The 19,609-nt window shown below is 46.3% G+C and overlaps 1 protein-coding gene across 1 annotated transcript in view; it reads right to left on the bottom strand.

The window, feature by feature from the left end:
* PABPC1L (poly(A) binding protein cytoplasmic 1 like) overlaps nucleotides 1-19,609 on the bottom strand; it is a gene marked incomplete at its 5' end in the record, with an annotated part of 266,227 nt that overhangs the window by 17,780 nt on the left and 228,838 nt on the right. The window contains one exon of the mRNA XM_082271768.1: nucleotides 13,434-13,564. Coding sequence (XP_082127894.1) covers nucleotides 13,434-13,564 — 131 coding nt within the window. The remainder of the gene's footprint in view (nucleotides 1-13,433; nucleotides 13,565-19,609) is intronic.

The raw sequence follows: 19,609 nt of genomic DNA, 5'->3' as shown, positions 1-19,609 counted from the left end.
ACCTGCTCTCGGCTTGCTAGGTAAGGGCCTCTTGGAACCTCCGAGGACGGTCCTAACTAATTTGGATTCTTTTTCTTGAGACCCTGAGGGACGAAAAAGCCACTCATGAGCTGCGAAAAGAGGACCACGTCTGCAACGAGACTCCTTGCTCCTGGAAGCCTGTGGGAGGAGAGTACTCTTTTCTCCCATGACTCCCTTAATGATTTCATCCAGGGAAGACCCAGACGATCCCGCTCAAGAAGAGATCTGATAAGGCCTTCTTGCAAGCTTGGTCCACAGACCAGCATTTCAGCCATATCATGTGCCGAAGGACCACTGCTGTCAAGAACAGGGACAGCCTAGAAACTAAAGGAGCCGCATCCAGAGAGGCATCAAAGATAAACTGTAACCCTTGGACCAACTGATCCGCAAACTCACAAAAGCAGGGGAAGCGGTTTCCCCTCCAGATCCTGGTGCAAACGTTTAGCCCATTCCATTAAGGTCTGGGACACCAAGGGAATGGTGAACATCAGCCTAAGGACCGAACCAGCCATAGTAAACATGTGCCAGACCAAGGTCTCCGCTTTCCTATCAAAAGGGTCCTTAAAAGCCGGAGACTCCTCCACCGGAATTAGAGTGGATTTGTTCAGCCTGGAAACCTGAGAATCCACCACAGGTGGGACTGTCTACTTTTTCAACAGGGACTCATAAAAGGGATACCAAAAAAAAAAAAAAAAAAAAAAAAAAGGATACCTTCTAGTGAAACACTTAGGAACATCCACATTGCGTTAATGGCAACCCCATTGATTTGCAACAATTTTGTCAAAATAGGCAGGAAAAGGAAAAACCTTTGCTGCTTTTGAGGTTTTTCGGCGCCTACATATTTAAAGTCTCCTGCACTGATACAATCAGTGCATCCACTAGTGCTTTTTCTTGCTCTGCTGTAGGGAAGGCGGAATCATCCTCACTATCAGAGCACATGCAGACCCCTTGGGGTGACTCGTGTCCACGGCGGCCAGATCAGACGCAGAACCTGAGTAAACAGAGGCGGCAGGTGAAGGCGGTGGATGCATTTTTGCAGGACCAAATCAACCTTGGACACTCCAGAGCTGCCGCCATTGCAGACAGGGTAGACTAGGACCCACCGCTTCTGAGAGGAGATCAGGGGGAGAAATTTGCTCCAGGCACTCCATGTTAACCAGGGACCACCCAGGTAACCGTAAAAAAAAAACAAAAAACTGATGAGCGACCCCCCCCCCCACGCTAGCGGCACTACAGGTCCCAGCACAGCTGAATCTCTGCTATAGCAGTGAGAGGGAGATCCCGCAATAACTCACCAACCCCCGGTCAGCGCAGAGCAGAGCCCTGGATGCTTTACACCATGCGGCGATCAAAGAGAAATAGGAAGTCCAGGGTCAGCACTAGAAGTCCACCGCTACAGTCACAGCCCACAAGGCTCCAAAAACATGGCCACCGCTTTAGTCAATGGGAAACCACCAAGAAAATGGCAGCCAGCCATCCACGGCAAAATGGCGGCTCCAGGCACCCACAGGGGACACCAAGGATATCATTACAGTAAAAGAGGGGCCCTGGCAGGAGTCCCACCAAGACAACTCCCCTTAGAAAAAAAAAACAAAAAAAACACGCATTTAGCTGCCGGGGGCACGCTAGACACCCCACAGGTGATCCTGAACAGTTATTGCCACCCCCCCGGGGGGGGGGGGGAAGCAAGGTGTGGGCAGATGGGGGGTGGTCCACAGGGGACCGCGATATATGGGGGGGGGGGGGCGCTGTGTTGGAAGGAGGGGAACCCGGGGGTTCGACCGTTTTTAAGGAGTGGCCTACGTCCACCCCAACAGGCCACCAGGGGAGGAGGGACACTTCTTACCATACCATAGAGCCAGATGGGCACCGCTCCAGGCAGACCACCTCTTCATCGGAATAGGGGTGCTGCGGGCCAGGAGGCACGCTGCGATTCAGGCCTAAACCAGGTCTTATGTGCACCTGCGAGACGTTTAACTCGCAGGCCAGCCCCCGTCCAGTGACCAACCTAGCGCGGAGCTGAGATCTACCGGACTGGGAAGACAATAAGGATCTAGAATATCCAGTCCGTCGCCCAGTCCAGCAGTTGATTGTAGTTCTCACAGGAAAAGAAAATAATAAAAGGGGCAGAAAAATATGTTTAAAAAAGAAAAAATGCTAGGACCAGAGAGCCCAGCAAGGAACTAGATCCTTACTCCTGACTAGGCAGAAAAAAACTGAATGCCTATTGCAGGAAGTGGGAATATACCCAAAGGCGTGGTAAAGCTTTTTCCTGCCTAGTGTCCTACTCCTGCAGTGGGCAGCATAATCCAATGGTCAAGAAGATTCTGGAGCTGTGTCCGTCAATGAACGAAAGAGAAAATAAGTGTCTATACTGTTTAAAATCCAGAAATACACTGTCTCACCCTGCTCTGCACATGCTCAGTTGCTCTCCAGCTTTAGGCACTGACATTTGTAGAGGCAGATTTGCTGACAGCTTTAAAGTGGAAATAAACCCTCCTATACCTTACAGCCAAGGAGGCTGCTTCTGTTTGATCTGCAACTGCCATGGTGCTTCACATGTGATCAGTCATGACACCAGCGCTTTGACAGTTTGATTGAGGAAACAAGCAAATGTGACAGTTTCAGTGCCAGAAATGCAACTTATTTTAAACTGTTATATCGATGGGCTTAGTCCTGCTTTAGGATTTCCCGCTGTTTAGGGGCTCAGCTTCAGCAAAATGGCAGCCTCCAGCAAGAAGAAACAGGAGTAATGCTGGAGGCAATTTACAGTACACACGCATTTTGGTAGCATAATTATTAACCACTTAAGGACTGGGCCTAGTTTTTTTTTTTTTGCTCTAAAATTACTTCGAACCCCCAAACATTAATATTATATATATATATATATATATATATATATATATATATATATATATATATATATTAATATTTTTTATTACACCGCATTTGCACAGCAGTCTTGCAAACGCCCAATCTTTTCTGTAATGTGAAAGATAATGTTACACTGAGTAAATAGATACCCATGTCATGCTTCAAAATTGCGCACGCTCGTGGAATGGCGACAAACATTGGTACTTAACCACTTTAAGTTTTTGCTAGAAAACTACTTAGAACCCCCAACCATTATATATATTTTTTAGCAGAGACCCTAGAGAATAAAATGGAGATTGTTGCAATAATTTATATCACACCATATTTGCGCAGCGGTCTTCCAAACTTATTTTTTATGGAAAAAAAAATTATTTTTTTTGTAAGAACTTACCGTAAAATCCTTTTCTCCGAGTCCTCTGACAGACGCAGCTCTCCATAGTTTCTTCACCAATGGGTAATGCGCCATCTACAGGAGTAGACTAGGCAGCGAAACTTTTCAGAAAACTTTTCACCCGACACGCCTATAGGGGGCTGTCCCTCATGACATTACCCCAGACACACTGCTCACTAATCAGTTTCGTAGCAAGCAGTGAAAGAAGACACAACCAACCCCAAAATAGAGGGGCGGGAGCTGCGTCTGTCAGAGGACTCCGAGAAAAGGATTTTACGGTAAGTTCTTACAAAAATCCAATTTTCTGTTACGTCCTCTGACAGACACAGCTCTCCATAGTTTCTTCACCAATGGGACGTCCCATAACAGTGTAGGTATGAGGGGTGGGAAGAACGCAACCAACAACCGGTAACGTTTCATCAAGGCTAGAAAACGTAGCCAACAGGGCAAAAGAAAGCTCTTTAAATCCAACAAGAGCTTTCAACAAAACAAAAATTTACTCAGTGCTCTAGTAGAATGTGCCCTCACAGGGAAAGGAAGAACCTAATCCGTCAATGAATAGGCCTGAGCAATAGTCTGTCTGATCCACTTCAATATGGTTGCAGCAGACGCAGCCGAATCCTTACGAGATCCCTCAGGAAGGACAAACTGCAAATCAGATGTCCGAAAGGATTCCGTGGCCGACAGGTAAACCCTGATCGCCCGAACCACATCCAGCGAATGCAAAGCAAATTCTTTGGGATGCTTGGGTTCCGCCCAAAGCGAGGGCAAAACAATATCTTCATTGAGGAGGAAACCGACACCACCTTAGGTAGGAAAGATTGGTTAGGTCGCAGAACAATCTTATCCCTATGAACGACCATATAAGGCGAACGGCAAGACAGAGCCGCCAACTCAGACACCCTGCGAGCAGAGGTGATAGCCACCAGTAAGACAAAACCAAATTCAGATCTCATGGAGGTAAAGGGGATCTCCTCGGCAGAGCCAGATGACGAACCCCTTGAATAAAGGTGGCAATCAAGGAGTTAGTCGCGAAGGGACGGTGGAAGGAAATGGCTAAGGCCGACACCTGACCTTCAATCGTGCCCAGAGCCAAAACGATTGTTCCACTCCTTTCTGCAAGACCCTCGCCACCAAAAAGGAATGAGCATGCAACCCTTGCGACTCACACCAGGCAATATACATCTTCCAAGTACGATCATAAATCTTCCTGGAAGAAGCCTTCCTAGCTCTCAACAAGGTAGGAATCACAGCAGCAGAGAGACCTCGTTCTCTCAATACCTGGCCTTCAACAGCCAAGCCGTTAAAGCCAGTGACCGTAAAGCAGGATGGAAGATTGTTTCTTGAAAAAAAAAAAAAAAAACGATCTCTCAGAGGCAGCCGTCAGGGAGGCTCGACAGCCATCCTTACCAAGTCCGCGTAACTAAGACCGGCGAGGTCAGTCTGGTGCCACCAGAAACACCTGCACCTCCTACACCGCCAACCTGCGGAGGATTTGAGACAACAGTTGTATCGGAGGAAAGGCATAAAGCAGCCGATAGCGGCTCCAAGGCACCACCAATGCATCCGCGGCATCGGCCAGAGGATATCGAGCCCTGGCCACAAACCGCTCTACCTTTCAGTTTAGACGAGACGCAAACAGATCCACACAGGAGGCGAAAAACCTCCGGATGCAGGGACCATTCCCCCTGATCCAGAACCGGACGATTCCGGTAAGCCGCCTGCCAGTTCTCCACACCTGGGATGTGAACTGCAGAGAGAGCTGGAATGTGCGCCTCGGCCCAAGTCAGAATCTCGGCCACTTCCTTGGCCGCCCGGGCACTCTTGGTGCTCCCTTGGTGATTGATGTAAGAAACAGCCGTGGCAATGTCAGTTGGAACCCGAACCAGGAGACCGTGTAACCGAGGTGCCCAAAGGAGCAGACAGAGTTTGATCACCCCGAGCTTCAGGACATATATAGGCAAAGATTATTCCACCTTCAACCACGTTCCCTGGACACAAGAGTGTCCAGTACTCCACCCCAGCCAGTCAGGCTGGCATCCGTGGTGATCACCATCCACAACAGCGGCAGAAGGGACCTGCCCTGGCTCAGAGCAGGGAACAGAAGCCACTACGAGTAAGCGCCGACCCCGTGAGACACATATTCTGTTCAAGGACTGCAGATCCTTGTTCAACATGGTAAGAACCTCTGCTGGCAGAGGTCTTGTGTGAAAATGGGCAAACGGGACCGTCTCGAGGGCCGACACCATCAGCCCCAGGACCCCATACAGGTCCGCAGGGAGGAGAGATCGTTGTGCATCAGAATCCTGATCTCGCCCTGTAAGGTCTATAGTAATTTCTCTGGAAGAAAGACCCTCGCTCAAGCGGAGTCTCCGACCATGCCCAGATAATGCAGTCATACCGACGGAGTCAGCGCAGATTTCTGGAAGTCGATGGTCCATCCAAACTCTTAAAAGCATCTGAACTGTTAATACCAGGCCACCCGACAAGGTGGCACAAGAGCTCGCCCTTAACAGGAGATCGTCTAGATAGCCGAGCACCGCAATCCCCAGTTTGGGAAACAAAGCCAGCACCAGGGCCAAAACCTCAGATAAAACACTGGGAGCACAGCTAGACCACAAATTGATAGGGCTCTTCCGCCACCGCAAAAACAGACACAGTTGGTGACCCACGTAAATAGGGATGTGCAGATACGCATCGTTTAATCAATGGAGGCCAGAAAATCCAAAAAGGGAAGATCAGCAACGGCCTTCTTAGCAGCCTGGTCCGCCGACCAGCTCTTCAGCCACACCATGCGGCGAAATACGCCCCCCACCGCAGGCACTCTGGCAACCAGAGGGGCCGCGTCCAGGGCTGCAGCAAACAGGTACACCATTTCCTAGGCCATGTGATCCGTGAGCTCAATTAGAGTTGGAGGAACCGACTCAGCATTCAAAGGTGCTCATAAGCACCTGGATCCATTCCTTAACCGTCAAAAACCAGGGCGGAGGCGAATACAGGGTTTGAGAATCGAACCCGCCAACACGTGCAGGTGGCGAAAAAGGAATTCCATTCACCTGTCCATCAGGTCCTGAAACACCGGGGAGTCTTCCACAGGAAACAGTGGATTTATTCATCCGGGAAACAGCGTGATCCACCTCAGGTGACACTGTGCAAGGGGATAAGGGCACTGAAAGCGCTTGGGCACCACCAGCATGTGCTTAACGCCATTGCTCCTTCACACTATCGTGAAAATCCTCGGGACAAGGAAAAACCTGACCTGACTTCTGGGCTTTTGCAGGAGCTGAAGACAACCTGCTTTACATGACTGTGTGGGCGCATCATCTACAAGCAATGTCTCCCTTACTGATCAAATCAGTGCTTCCACCAAAATGCGTTCCCGTGCCATAGCTGAGGGGGACGCCTCTTCCTCGCTGGACAGGGATCCCCCAGGGAGGGCAGTGTCCATGGCAACCACATCAGGCTCTGATCCAGAGACAGAGGGGCTCTGCTCTGAAACAGCTCGCTTCCCACCCTGAGTGGGGGTGCTGCCAGCCAGAAAGGGGTAGGTTGATGCGTCCCGGCGAAGCAACTGCTCACAGGCTCGTCCCCATCCGTCGAAGCTCTGTTGTGGCGAGGCCTGGACGGACCACAACCTGCTCATGCTCGTTGGCCAGGCTGGGAGACCATAAGGATCTAGATTATCCAGTGCGAAACCCCAGCCGGGCTGTCGCTTGTAGTTCACCAGGAGGATCCCCCTGACACTAGCTAGCGATAGTGAATAAAGAGAAATAAACAAACATTTTCAAAAGAAAATAACAACTGAGACCGAAGTCCCAGCAGGGAAACCTAGGTCCTACTCCTTCACTAGGCAGCAAGAAACTGATTAGTGAGCACAGTGTGTCTGGGGTAATGTCATGAGGGACAGCCCCTATAGGCGTATCAGGTGAAAAGTTTTCTGAAAAGATTCACTGCCTACTCTACTCCTGTAGATGGCACATTACCCATTGGTGAAGAAACTATAGAGAGCTGAGGATGTAAGAGAAATTCACTTTTTTTAATAAAAATTTCACAGAATGTGAAAGAATGTTACGCAGAGTAAATAGATACCAAACAGGTCATGCTTCAAAATTATGCACGCTTGTGGAATGGCGACAAACTTTGGTACTTAAAAATTTTACAGGTTACCAGCTTAAGAGTTACAGAGGAGGTCAAATGATTGCTCTCGCTCCAACGATCGCGACGATACCTCACATGTGTGGTTTGAACACAGTTTACATATGTGGGCGGGACTTGCGTATGCGTTCGCTCCTGCACGCGAGCCAACGGTGACAGGGTGCTTTAATTCTTTTTTTCCCTACTTTATTTATTTTTACAGTTTTTTTTTTTTTTCAATCTTTGATCATTTTTATTCCTATTACAAGGAATGTAATCATCCCTTGAAATAGAAATAGGCATGACAGGTCCTCTTTATTGTGAGATCTGGGGTCTAAAAGACCTCAGACCTCACAACTACACACAAAAAAAAAGAAAAAAAAAAAAAAAAAAAAAAAAAAAAAAAAATCGATGGCGGGCGGTTGGTAAGTGGTTAAAAATCCCCATAGGCGACAATTAAAAAATCTCTACAGGTTACCAGTTTAGAGTTAGAAAAGATCTAGGGCTCAAATGATTGCTCTTGCTCGAAAGATGGCGGCAATAACTCACGTGTGGTTTCAACACCATTTACATATGTGGGCGCGATTTGCATATGCGTTCGCTTCTACACATGAGCTAATGGGGACGGGACACTTTACATTTTTTTTTTCCCCCCAATTTTAGCTTATTTGTATTTTTTACACTGTCTTTTTAAAAAACAATTTTTTTGGATCACTTTTATTCCTATTACAAGGAATGTAAACATCCCTTGTAATAGAAATAAGCAGGACAGGTCCTCTTTAATGGAGATCTGGGTTCAAAAACACCTCAGATCTCACATCTACACTAAAAAGATTTAAAAAAAAATGGATTTTTGTAAGAACTTACTTTTCTCTGCGTCCTTTGACAGACGCAGCTCTCCATGCTTCTTTACTAATGGGTTATGCGCCATCTACAGGAGTAGACTAGGCAGTGAAAAGTTTTCACTCGACACGCCTATAGGGGCTGTCCCTTACGACATAACCCCAGACACACTGTGCTCTCAAATCAGTTTCGTAGCAAGCAGTGAAAGAAGACACAACCAACCCCAAAAGAGAGGGGCGGGAGCTGCGTCTGTCAAAGGACTCAAAAAAATAATTTTACGGTAAGTTCTTACAAAAATCCAATTTTCTGACTGGGTCAGCAAAGACTTCTGGAAGTTGATGGTCCACCCGAACTCCTGAAGTGTCTGAACCTTGAATGTCAGGTCGCCCGACAGGGCGGCACGAGAGCTCTCCCTCAACAGGAGAACGTCCAGATAACCGATAACCCCTTTCTGCAAAGCCAGCACTGGGGCCAACACCTTGGTGAAGACCCTGGGAGTGGAAGCTAGACCAAAGGGTAATGCCACAAATTGAAAGTGCTCCTCCGCCACCGCGAAATGGAGATACCACTGAAGACCCTCGTAAATAGGAATGTGCAGATACGCATCTTTTAAAATTGATGGAGGCCAGAAAATCCCCTTGATTTAAAGACACCACCACAGACCGAAAGGATTCCATCCGAAACTTCTGTACCCGCACAAAGCGGTTCAGCGATTTGAGGTCCATAATTGGACGTACCTTGCCCTCCTTTCTGGGCACTGTGAACAGGTTGGAGTAAAAACCTCAAAACCTGTCCTGCTGAGGAACTGGGACTATTGCAAGGAGATCCTGCACTGCCTCCCTGAGATCTGTCAAACGATCCGGAGACAGACAGAGATTTGATGGAAAGAACCTGTCTGCAGTGCGAGATCGAAATTCATTCTTGTACCCTGTACGAATCAGTTTGTGAACCCATTTGTCTTGAATCAGAGACGTTCAGGGTTCCTGAAAGGAACGCTGACATCCCCCCACCCCTGAACCGGGTGGGGGCGTCCCTTCATGCAGAGGAGGATTTGGCTGCCGCACCAGACTTGCCAGCCTTGGGCTTGCCCGACCAAGCCTTCTTGTGTCCTCCACAGGCTCTGAACAGTTTGCCTTTTTCCTGCGCCCTTGAGGCACAAAAAAGCCCCCCTGTGAGCCTTGAAGGAAGGCCCCGCCTGCTGTGAGGTGTCTTACCTTTTGAGGATTGGGGAAGAAGAGTACTCTTGCCCCTCGTTAGCCTCTTGATTAACTCATCCAAGGAATCACCAAACAGACGTTCACCTAAAAAGGGGAGATCAGTTAAGGCCTTCTTAGAAGCCTGGACCGCCGACCAGCTCTTCAGCCACACCAAGCTGCATATGGCAATCCCCACCGAAGACACTCTGGCAGCCAGGGGAGCCTTGTCCAAGGCCGCATCACACAGGTACACCATGGCCTGGGTCATCTGATCCTTGAGCTCAATCAGTCGGAGGAACCGACTCAGCGTTCAAGTTACTCCTAAGCACCTTGACTCATTCCATAACCGTCTGAGACACCACGACGAACGCGAACACAGGTTTCATCATCGAGCCTGCCAACAGGTGCAGGTGGCGGGAAAAGGGATTCCATTCGCCTGTCCACCGGATCTTTAAACACCTGGGGGTCTTCAACAGGAACCACAGTAGATTTATTCAACCGGGAAACAGTGTGATCCACCTTAGCTGACACTGTCCAATGATTGGAAACTGAGTCTGCAAAGGGGTAACGGCGATGAAAGCGCTTGGGCACCACCAGCACGTGCTTAATGCGCCGCAATTGCTCATTCACAATATCGTGATAATCCTCAGAACATGGAAAAACCTGACCCAACTTCTGGGCCTTGCAGGAGCCAAAAACTACCTGCTTCCCTTGCTGTGTGGGCTCATAATCAAGTTGCAATGTTTCCCTTACTGAACGAATCCGTGCTTCCACCAGAGTGCGTTCCCGCACTGCAGCCGAGGAGGATGAATCCTCCTCACCATCTGACTACGAGGACAGGAATCCCTCAGGGATGGGATTGTCCGCGGCAACCACATCAGGCTCTGAATCAGAAGTCATCGGTCGTTTTGGTAGTCACTTGTTTCATCACAAGATCCACTTTTGATGCCAGAGTTTCTAAGGCTGCAGACAGACAGTAGGGATGGCGATCCGGATGCACAAATAAAATCAGAGGGTGAATTTTCACCTTGGGACTCCATTTGCAAGAAAAAAAAGGAGTACACTGGCCCTTTAAATCGTGATCGCAGTCTGCACCGCTATACCGCACCAAATCCGGAGTCCCCCTTTAAGATTATCCTGTGCCCTGGCAGGAGCAAAGTGTGCCCAAGGAAAGCCCAAAGGACTAACACCCCTTACTGTACCAGCACCCTGAGAAGCAGCCGCTCTGTAGTCAGTCTTTAGCAAGAGAAACTTCTAGGAGGATGTGACAAAACATCACTAGAGGCTGAACCCACCTGTGTAGCCTCAGGCTACAACACAATGGTGCCAATAGAAAAGTATAGGAAGCAAAGGCAAAATGGCCATCGCCCATACACAGCGTGGCTTATGCCCACACTTAAAATGGCGGCCAAAAACGGCACCAAAACACTCAGGAGGCTGAGGGAAAATGGCCGCTGCCCTTACAAAGATCGGCCTATGCCCACACCTAAAATGGCGGCCGAAAACGGCGCCCAGCGCTCAGGAACCCACACAGGAATACCCCTAAAAAAGACCCCCCAGAGCCAGGTAACATCCTAAATAACCCCCCCCCCCCCGACGCTGTTATAGAGCCCCCAGCGGGAGCGGGGAGGGCAGGATAGGCCAGGGGGATCATTCAGAGAAACACAGCCCTGTTATCCCCAGGAGTAGGCTCCCATCAACCCCAGAGGTCTGTCTCAGGGACACGGGGACGTTGCATCACTCACCATACCATGGACCGGAGGGCTCCAATCCGAAACAGCTCGCCTCCCACTCTGATTTGGGGTGCTGCCAGCCAGAAGGGGGCACGCTGCAACTCAGGGCGTTCCAGGTCGATGAATCCCAGCGAAGCATCCACTTGCAGGCTGGTCCCCATCCCCCAGGGCTCTGTCGTGGCGAGGCCTGGGCGGATTACAACCTGTTCAGGCTTGTTGGCCAGGCTGGGAAACGGTAAGGATCCATATTATCCGCTGTGAAACCTCAGCCCGGCTGTTGCTTGTAGTTTACCAGGAGGATCCCCCTGACACTAGCTAGCGATAGTGAGTAAAGAGAAATAAACATTCTCAAAAGAAAATAAAAACTGAGACCGAAGTCCCAGCAGGGATCCTAGGTCCTACTCCTAAACTAGGCAGCAAGAAACTGATTTGAGAGCACAGTGTGTCTGGGGTTAGGTCGTAAGGGACAGCCCCTATAGGTGTGCTGAGTGAAAACTTTTCACTGCCTAGTTCTACTCCTGTAGATGGAGCATAACCCATTAGTGAAGAAGCATAGAGAGCTGCGTCCGTCAAAGGACATAAGAGAAAGTATTTTTTCATGATGAAAAAAAAGGGCCCTTTAACCACTGGCCGACCGCTGCACAACTATATACTGCGGCGGTCAGCCCCTCCTGGGCAGAGTGACGTACCGGTACGTCACTCGCCCGCGAGCCTGTAGGGGACCAGCGCGCGCCGCCGGCGTGCTCCCGCTCGTTTACCAACATCCCCGCGCGTGTGACCGGCGGCTCCGAAGTCCGCCGGCCACTCACGATCTCGTTCAGGAGAGGGAGAAAGGCAGACGGCTGATGTAAACACAGCCGTCTGTCATTTTCCCTTAGATCATGACAGAGGCTATGCGATCCTGCTATGTAGGATCGTATGTCTCTGTTATGATCTAACAAGCCACGCCCCTTGACAGTTAGAATCACGCCCCTAGGGACACACTTAACCCCTTGATCACCAATAAAGTTAACCCCTTCCCTGCCAGTGTAATTTTTACAGTAACAGTGCATATTTATAGCACTGATCACTGTAGTAATGTCACCGGTACCCCCAAAAGTGTCAAAAATGCCAGTCAGGGGTCCGATCTGTCTGCCACAATGTCGCAGTCCCGCAAAAAAAAAAAAAAAAAACCTGATCGCTGCCATTACTAGTTAATAAACAATAAAAATGACATAATTCTTTCCCGTAGTTAGTAAACGCAATAACTTTTGCGCAAACCAATCAAAATACGCTTATTGTGATTTTTTTTACCAAAAATATGTAGCAGAAAACAAATTGGCCTAAAATGTTAAATTTCGATTTTTACATTTTTTTGTTGTTGAGAATTTCATATAAAAAAAATGTTAAAAATGTTATTTTTTCAAAATTGTCGCTTTATGTTTATAGCGCAAAAAGTAAAAAAATCGCACAGGTGATCAAATACCACCAAAAGAAAGCTGTTTGTGGGAAAAAAGGACGTCAATTTCATTTGGGTACAGTGCCGCACGACCGCGCAATTGTCCCTTACAGTCACGCAGTGCTGAATCGCAAAATAGGGCCTGGTCTTTGAGCAGCCAAATCCTCCGGGGCTTAAGTGGTTAAGGCCGTTGGGAGAAAGCGACGTATGACGCCGCTCGGGTCCTCCAAGGTCAGTTGAGTGGGGGCCATCTTGCCCTCACTCGACTTTCTGCCTAAAAGGCTATCGACGGCTCCGGTAAATGGGGAAAACGACCAGGACCTTTCCCGCTGCCCATAAAGGTGATCCCGCAGCAAATCTGCTGCTGGGACCACCTTCATGTGAAAGCAGACCGCCCGCCGTTTAAAAAAATACCAGGGTTATGGCAGCAGATAGCTGCCATAAACTCTGTATCTAACCTCACTATATTGACGTAAATAAACGGTGGGTGGTCCGAAGTGGTTAATGTGAAATGTATGTTCCTTGTTTAAGAACATTATTTTTTATCAAGTTGTCATGGGTAAGTTCTGCTTTAATTAATGGACAAGTAGAGTAGTCTGCAGGTGCAAAGTGAGAAGTCAGCTTACACGTATCTTCAACATAAATCAAGGCAATGCATTTGGTCAAATTGATCCTGGTTGGCTACCTATTTCTTGAGGTTACTGGTCTCCGATTTGCAATTACATGGCTTTTAGAAGACAGAATCCATCAGTATTTTAGTACAGGTTTCCATTAAAGTGCTACCTGAATGAAGAGGTTTATACCTTTGAATGAAGAGATTCTGGAGATTCCAGCATGAGCAGTAGTTCGGAATTGTCTATCTCCAATAACATGCCTGTGATCTTTCCAGCAAGTGCTGCATGCATGCTGTGTATCATGGGATAAAGCCGTTCACCTGTAGACACATGATTAATACTGTTAATATTATGGATTATTTTTTTTTTTTTTTAAAGAGCCACACTTTAAAGATATACTTCCTTTGGCATTACACAAAACACACACACCTCTTTGGCCAAGGGGTCTTCAGCAAGCCAAACTAAATGAGGCCACATTGGGCCTTCAGCTTCATTGCTTGTTCATTATGTTGATTGTGGGCAACAGCCGGCCCCGCATGTTAAAACCAAATCGCAATCGATTTGATTTGCCAACAACAATGTAGTGGGAGAACCTATGAATTATGCACTGAATTTTTGATAGGTACTTAGGGGTGTTCAACCTGCAGCCCAAGATAAATGCAGCTCAACACAAAATCATAAACTTACTTAAAAATGTTGATTTTTTAAAAAATATGCATTCACAGTTATCGAACACATGCGATCAAAGAAAGTTTTGACAGTGTTTCTTTACTGAACTTTAAGTAGCAGCACCTATATTTATTTGTGGGCAACTATCTTCAAGGATGAAGCACACGAAGGGCACAATTAGACCCACAATATCTGATGAGCACCTTCAGAATTCATTGAAAATTGCTACTACATCCATCCAACCACATACTGATGCATTTTTTAAAAAAATCAAAAGCAGTGTCAAACATTGCACTAATTGCATTGTGCGATCTTTGACATGACGTTTTAATACTCAGATAGGTACATGATCTTTTTTTTTTTTTTGTAATTCTTTTGGTTTACCCAAAATTGCACAGTACAACCTAGACAAGAATAAGCATAAAAGCGTACAAAGATAAACAAGAATTGTTTGATGGGTAGACCTTAGGGCCTGCTTAGCAATAATGTGCATACAAAAGTAAAATAAACTTCAAATCAGTTAGCAGCCAAGAGGTCTTAGAAACTGAACAAACATTAAATTGGTCAACAGCCACCAAGATATACAGCATCTCACAAAAGTGAGTACACCCGTCACATTTTTGTGAATATTTTATTATTAATCTTTTCATGTGAAAACAATGAAGAAATTACACTTTGCTACAATGTAAACTAGTGAGTGTACAGCTTGTATAACTGTAAATTTGCTGTCCCCTCATATAACTGAACACACAGCCATTAATGTTCAAACCGCTGGCAACAAAAGGGAGTACAACCCTAAGTAAAAATTTAAAAATTGGACCCAAAGTGTCAATATTTTGTGTGGCCACCATTACTTTCCAGCACTGCGTTAGCCCTCATGGGCATGGAGTTCACCAGAGCTTCACAGATTACAAATTAAGTCCTCTTCCACTTCTCCATTATGACATCACGGAGCTGGTTGATTTTAGAGACCTTGCACTCCTCCACCTCCTGTTTGACGATTCCCCACAGATGCTCACTAGGATTTAGGTCTGTAGACATGCTTGGCCAGTATATCACCTTTACCCTCAGCTTCTTTAGCAAGGCAGTGGTTGACTTGGGGGTATGTTTGGGCTCGTTTTCATTTTAAAATACTGCTCTACAGCCCAGTCTCTGAAGGGAGGGGATCATGCTCTGCTTATGTCATGGTACATGTGGGCATTTATGGTTCCCTCAATGAACTGTAGCTCCCCAGTGGGGGCAGCACTCATGCCGCCCCAGACCATGACACTCCCACCACCATGCTTGACTGTAGGCAAGACACACTTGTCTTTGTACTCCTCACCTGGTTGCCGCCACACACGCTTGAAACCATCTGAACCAAATAAGTTTATCTTGGTCTCATCAGACCACAGGACATGGTTCCAGTATCCCATGTTCTAAAGCCCCGTACACACGTACCGATTGTCGGCCGTTAATATTCGGCCGACAACCGATCGGCCGATTGTAGGCTTGTTAGTATGATGCTTCCGACAGCACATTTTCGGCCGAACAGAATCTGTCGTGCAGGCATTAAAATTTTTGTTGGCCAACACTAGAACGGCCGATTGTTCGCCAGTCAGTACAGATTTTGGCCGACAGACAGCAGATTTGCAAGACTGGGCATGCTCAGATAAGAAAAAAAAGACAAGGAAAGTTAACCATCACATGACATCACTTCTGCAGTCGGCTGTTGTTGGCCGACATAATTCGTGTACAGTCTTTTGCACTTTTCAGCCGACAGGACAGCCCTGGACAAAAGACGGCCGATCGTTCAGCCGACATTCGGTACGTGTGTACGGGGCTTTAGTCTGCTTGTCTTCAACAAACTGTTTGTGGACTTTCTTGTGCATCATCTTTAGAAGAGGCTTCCTTCTGGGACGACAGCCATGCAGACCAATTTGATGCAGTGTGCGGCATATGATCTGAGCACTGACAGGCTCACCCCTTCAACCTCTGCAGCAATGCTGGCAGCACTCATATGTCTATTTCCCAAAGACAACCTCTGGATATGACCCTGAGCACATGCACTTAATTTCTTTGGTTGACCATAGTGAGGCCTGTTCTGAGTGTAACCTGTCCTGTTAAACCATTGTATGGTATTGTAAACTGAAACAAGAGCCTATGCGCTACCACTCAGGTATAGGATGTGGGAAAACAACTGTGGGTTAAGGGTAATAGATATAGGTATAAAGAGACAAGTAATGGGACAAAGGTCCTATACGAAACGAGCAGCCAATTCTGTACTATCACAAGGTACTATCAGTAATGAAGGTAGAGGGGTTGAATCAGCGCTAGTTTCATTCAATGTTCAAAAAGGAGTTAGACTGGTAAGATATCAGAAAAAAAGTAGAAGACTCCTAAGGCTGAATATAAACTTACAATCACTGATAGTAACGTGCAAAATCAAATAGAATCACAGTGATGATGTGCAAAAAACGCATAAAGTGGCAAGTAGTTAAGACTATGCAAGAAAGCATCAAATGACAGATCTAAGAAATATGTGTCCTGAACAGGGATAAGATGAAGTGTTTCTAGAAAAGCGATGTGCAGTCACATAAAATAAGAAAAAAATATTAAATATAATATTGTGCAAATTCACAAAAAATAGAAGAGGTGTGTGTCTTGACATAAAGTAGTAGATAAAGATTATCTACTACTTTGTGTCAAGACACACGCCTCTTCCATTTTTTGTGAATTTGCACAATATTATATTTAATTTCTTATTTTATGTGACTTTGCACATCGCTTATCTAGAAACACTTCATCTTATCCCTATTCAAGACACATTTCTTATATCTGTAATTTGATGCTTTCTTGCATAGTCTTAACTACTTGACTACTTGCCACTTTATGCGTTTTTTGCACATCATCACTGTGATTCTATTTGATTTTGCACGTTACTATCAGTGATTGTAAGTTTATATTCAGCCTTAGGAGTCTTCTACTTTTTTTCTGATATCTTACCAGTTTAACTCCTTATATGTTTTTGAACAATGAATGAAACTAGCGCCGATTCAACCCCTCTACCTTCATTGTATGGTCTTGGCCACTGTGCTGCAGCTCAGTTTAAAGATCTTGGCAATCTTTGTAAAGCCTAGGCCATCTTTATGTTGAGCAACAATTCTTTTTTCAGATCTTCAGTTTTTTGCCATGAGGTGCCATGTTGAACTTCCAGTGACCATTAAGAGAGTGAGAGCGATAACACCAAATTTAACACACCGTTCCCTATTCACACCTGAGACCTTGTAACACTAGTCACATGACACGGGGGAGGGAAAATGGCTAATTGGGCCCTTTTTTCACTTTTGTTGCCAGGGGTTTAGACATTAATGGCTGTTGAGTTATTTTAAGGGGACAGCAAATTTACACTGTTTTACAAGCTGTACATTCACTACTTTATAATGTAGCAAAGTGTCATTTCTTCAGTGTTGTCACATGAAAAGATATAATAAAATATTTACAAAAATGTGAAGACTGTACTCACTTTTGTGAGATACTGCTGCTAGAGGCAACAGATAGTGCCTCCAACAAACGTATACAATCACGGGAAAATAAAAACAGTCAGATATAGTGAGAAATGATAAATACTGGGGTCACTTAAAAGGCCCCAATATCTTTGGGGGTGAATCACCAAAAGATCAAATGTATGGGTAAGGTAACAGCTTAAAACTGCAATATAGTTACAAGAGAGAAAGTGGAGGGTAAAGAAAAGGTGACAAAAAGAAGGTGGGGGAAAGGAATAAAAAAATGAGAAACCAGAGAAGCAGGATCACTCACCCAGGGCCATAAGCTAGCAAGTCCCAGGGGTTCAAACGGGTTGTGAAACCTCCCATAAATAGACATTGGTGTATACAAAGTGTTGCCACAGCCTCTAGGTGTCCTGAAAGATCTCCTCTCGATTATACGAGGTTGCCATAAGATTCCAATGTCCCTAAGTTTATTAATTTTGGCATACCAGAGAGACCTCGAAGGTGGAGTCACAGATCTCAAGCACAAAAGATACAAGCCTTTGCTGCATTCAACAGCTGGATCATGAGAGAAGCTTTGTATTTTTTGATGTGCCATTCTGTGAGGTGCAGGCCACCTCTTGCCAAAACAGGCTGATTTTTGGACAGTCACAGAAAATGTGGAACATCGTCCCCCGATCAGCACCACACCACCAGCACGTGTCTGGTACCTGCAGAAAAATATGGTGTAAGGTCGCAGGCACCCTATGCCATCTAGTCAAAAACTTATAGCTGGACCTTGGTGGCAATAGAGGACTTCAAAACGAAATTAAGAATTTTCTCCTTTTGTAAATCAGTAAAATGCATGGTGAGATCGGATTCCTACTTGGGTACATTATCTAAATCAGTGATCGTTAACTTGTGATCTGCCCAATATTTTCTGTTCATCGGCTCTCCCTATTGTTTGTGCATTGCCCATTCTGGCCCAGTCCATTCTTCTTTTTCCAATGTGCCCCAGGAAGTTCAAAAGGTTTTACACCCCTGCTCTACATGAATGCAGGTACATAAAAAAAGGAGACCCGACTATGTATGGTAGAAATATTTAGATTTAGGGTCTTAGGCAGTCCATACATTAGTAATTGTTTTTCGTTCAACCAGTGAGTTGAATAATTAAAGAAAAAAAACAAAAAGAAGGACTATTCCCCCATCCACACATTCCAGATCCTCCCGCTGTGCCTTTGTATTCTGACAGGGGGAGACTTCCCCGCTGTCCGAATGCACCGATGGCACTGATGGATTGGGAAAAACCCGCAGTAAATCAACATCCGTACAACCAGCCTGCCTATTCATGGATTGAAATTCAGACAGTCCCTGCTGAAACAGCCAAATTTCTATCCACGTATGGCTGGCTTTAGTCGTAAAAAAAAAAAAAAAAAAAAAAAAAAAAAAAAAGAAAAAATTGGGACACTGCACCATACCAGCAAAAAATAGGCTTTTTGTACTCACCGTAAAATTATTTTCTCTGAGTTCATTGACAAAGCTCCATATTCTCTACCATAAAGTTATGCTGCTCTCTGCAGGAGTGGGATTAGGCAGACAACAAAAAAGCTTGACTACACCCCGTGGGCCATCCTGAGCTGGCATAATCCCCTTCTCTGCTTCGAGATACTCAAGTTTTGTAACAAGCAGTAACCAAAGCATAAAAACCTCTTAGAGGGGTGGGTGCTGTCTGTCAATGAACTCAGAGAAAATAATTTTACGGTAAGCACAAAAATCCTGTTTTCTCTGTTCCTCCGTGGACAGACAACTCCATATTCTGTACCATAGGGATGTCCCAAAGCGGTGCCAATCATAAGGGGTGGGAATAACAAACCCAAGGCTAAACACAAGCCAATCCAGGTAATAGTAGCTCAACTATAACAGGAGCCCAACCTGAAATACACCCTCAAGAGGGAAAAACAGACCCTCTAAATCGCAGCCTGCAAAACTTTGCGGCCAAAGGAGGCATCCACAGATGCCAAAACATCCACTTTGTAAAACTATGAAAAAGTATGCACTGATGACCAAGTGACCGCTGTGCACACCTGTGCCACTGACGCCTGATGACGGAAGGCCCAAGAAGCACCAAGTGCCCGAGTAGAACGTGCCATCACAGGGAAGGGGAGGAACCCGACCTCTATGTGAATAAGCCTGGGTCACCGTCTGTCCGATCCATCTGAAAATGGTAGC

Source organism: Pelophylax lessonae (assembly GCF_965119305.1).
Source record: "Pelophylax lessonae genome assembly, chromosome: 11".
In the NCBI taxonomy this organism is placed as follows: Eukaryota; Metazoa; Chordata; class Amphibia; order Anura; family Ranidae; genus Pelophylax; species Pelophylax lessonae.
Note: the sequence above shows the minus strand (reverse complement) of the source record. Positions and strands in the feature narration are given on the sequence as shown.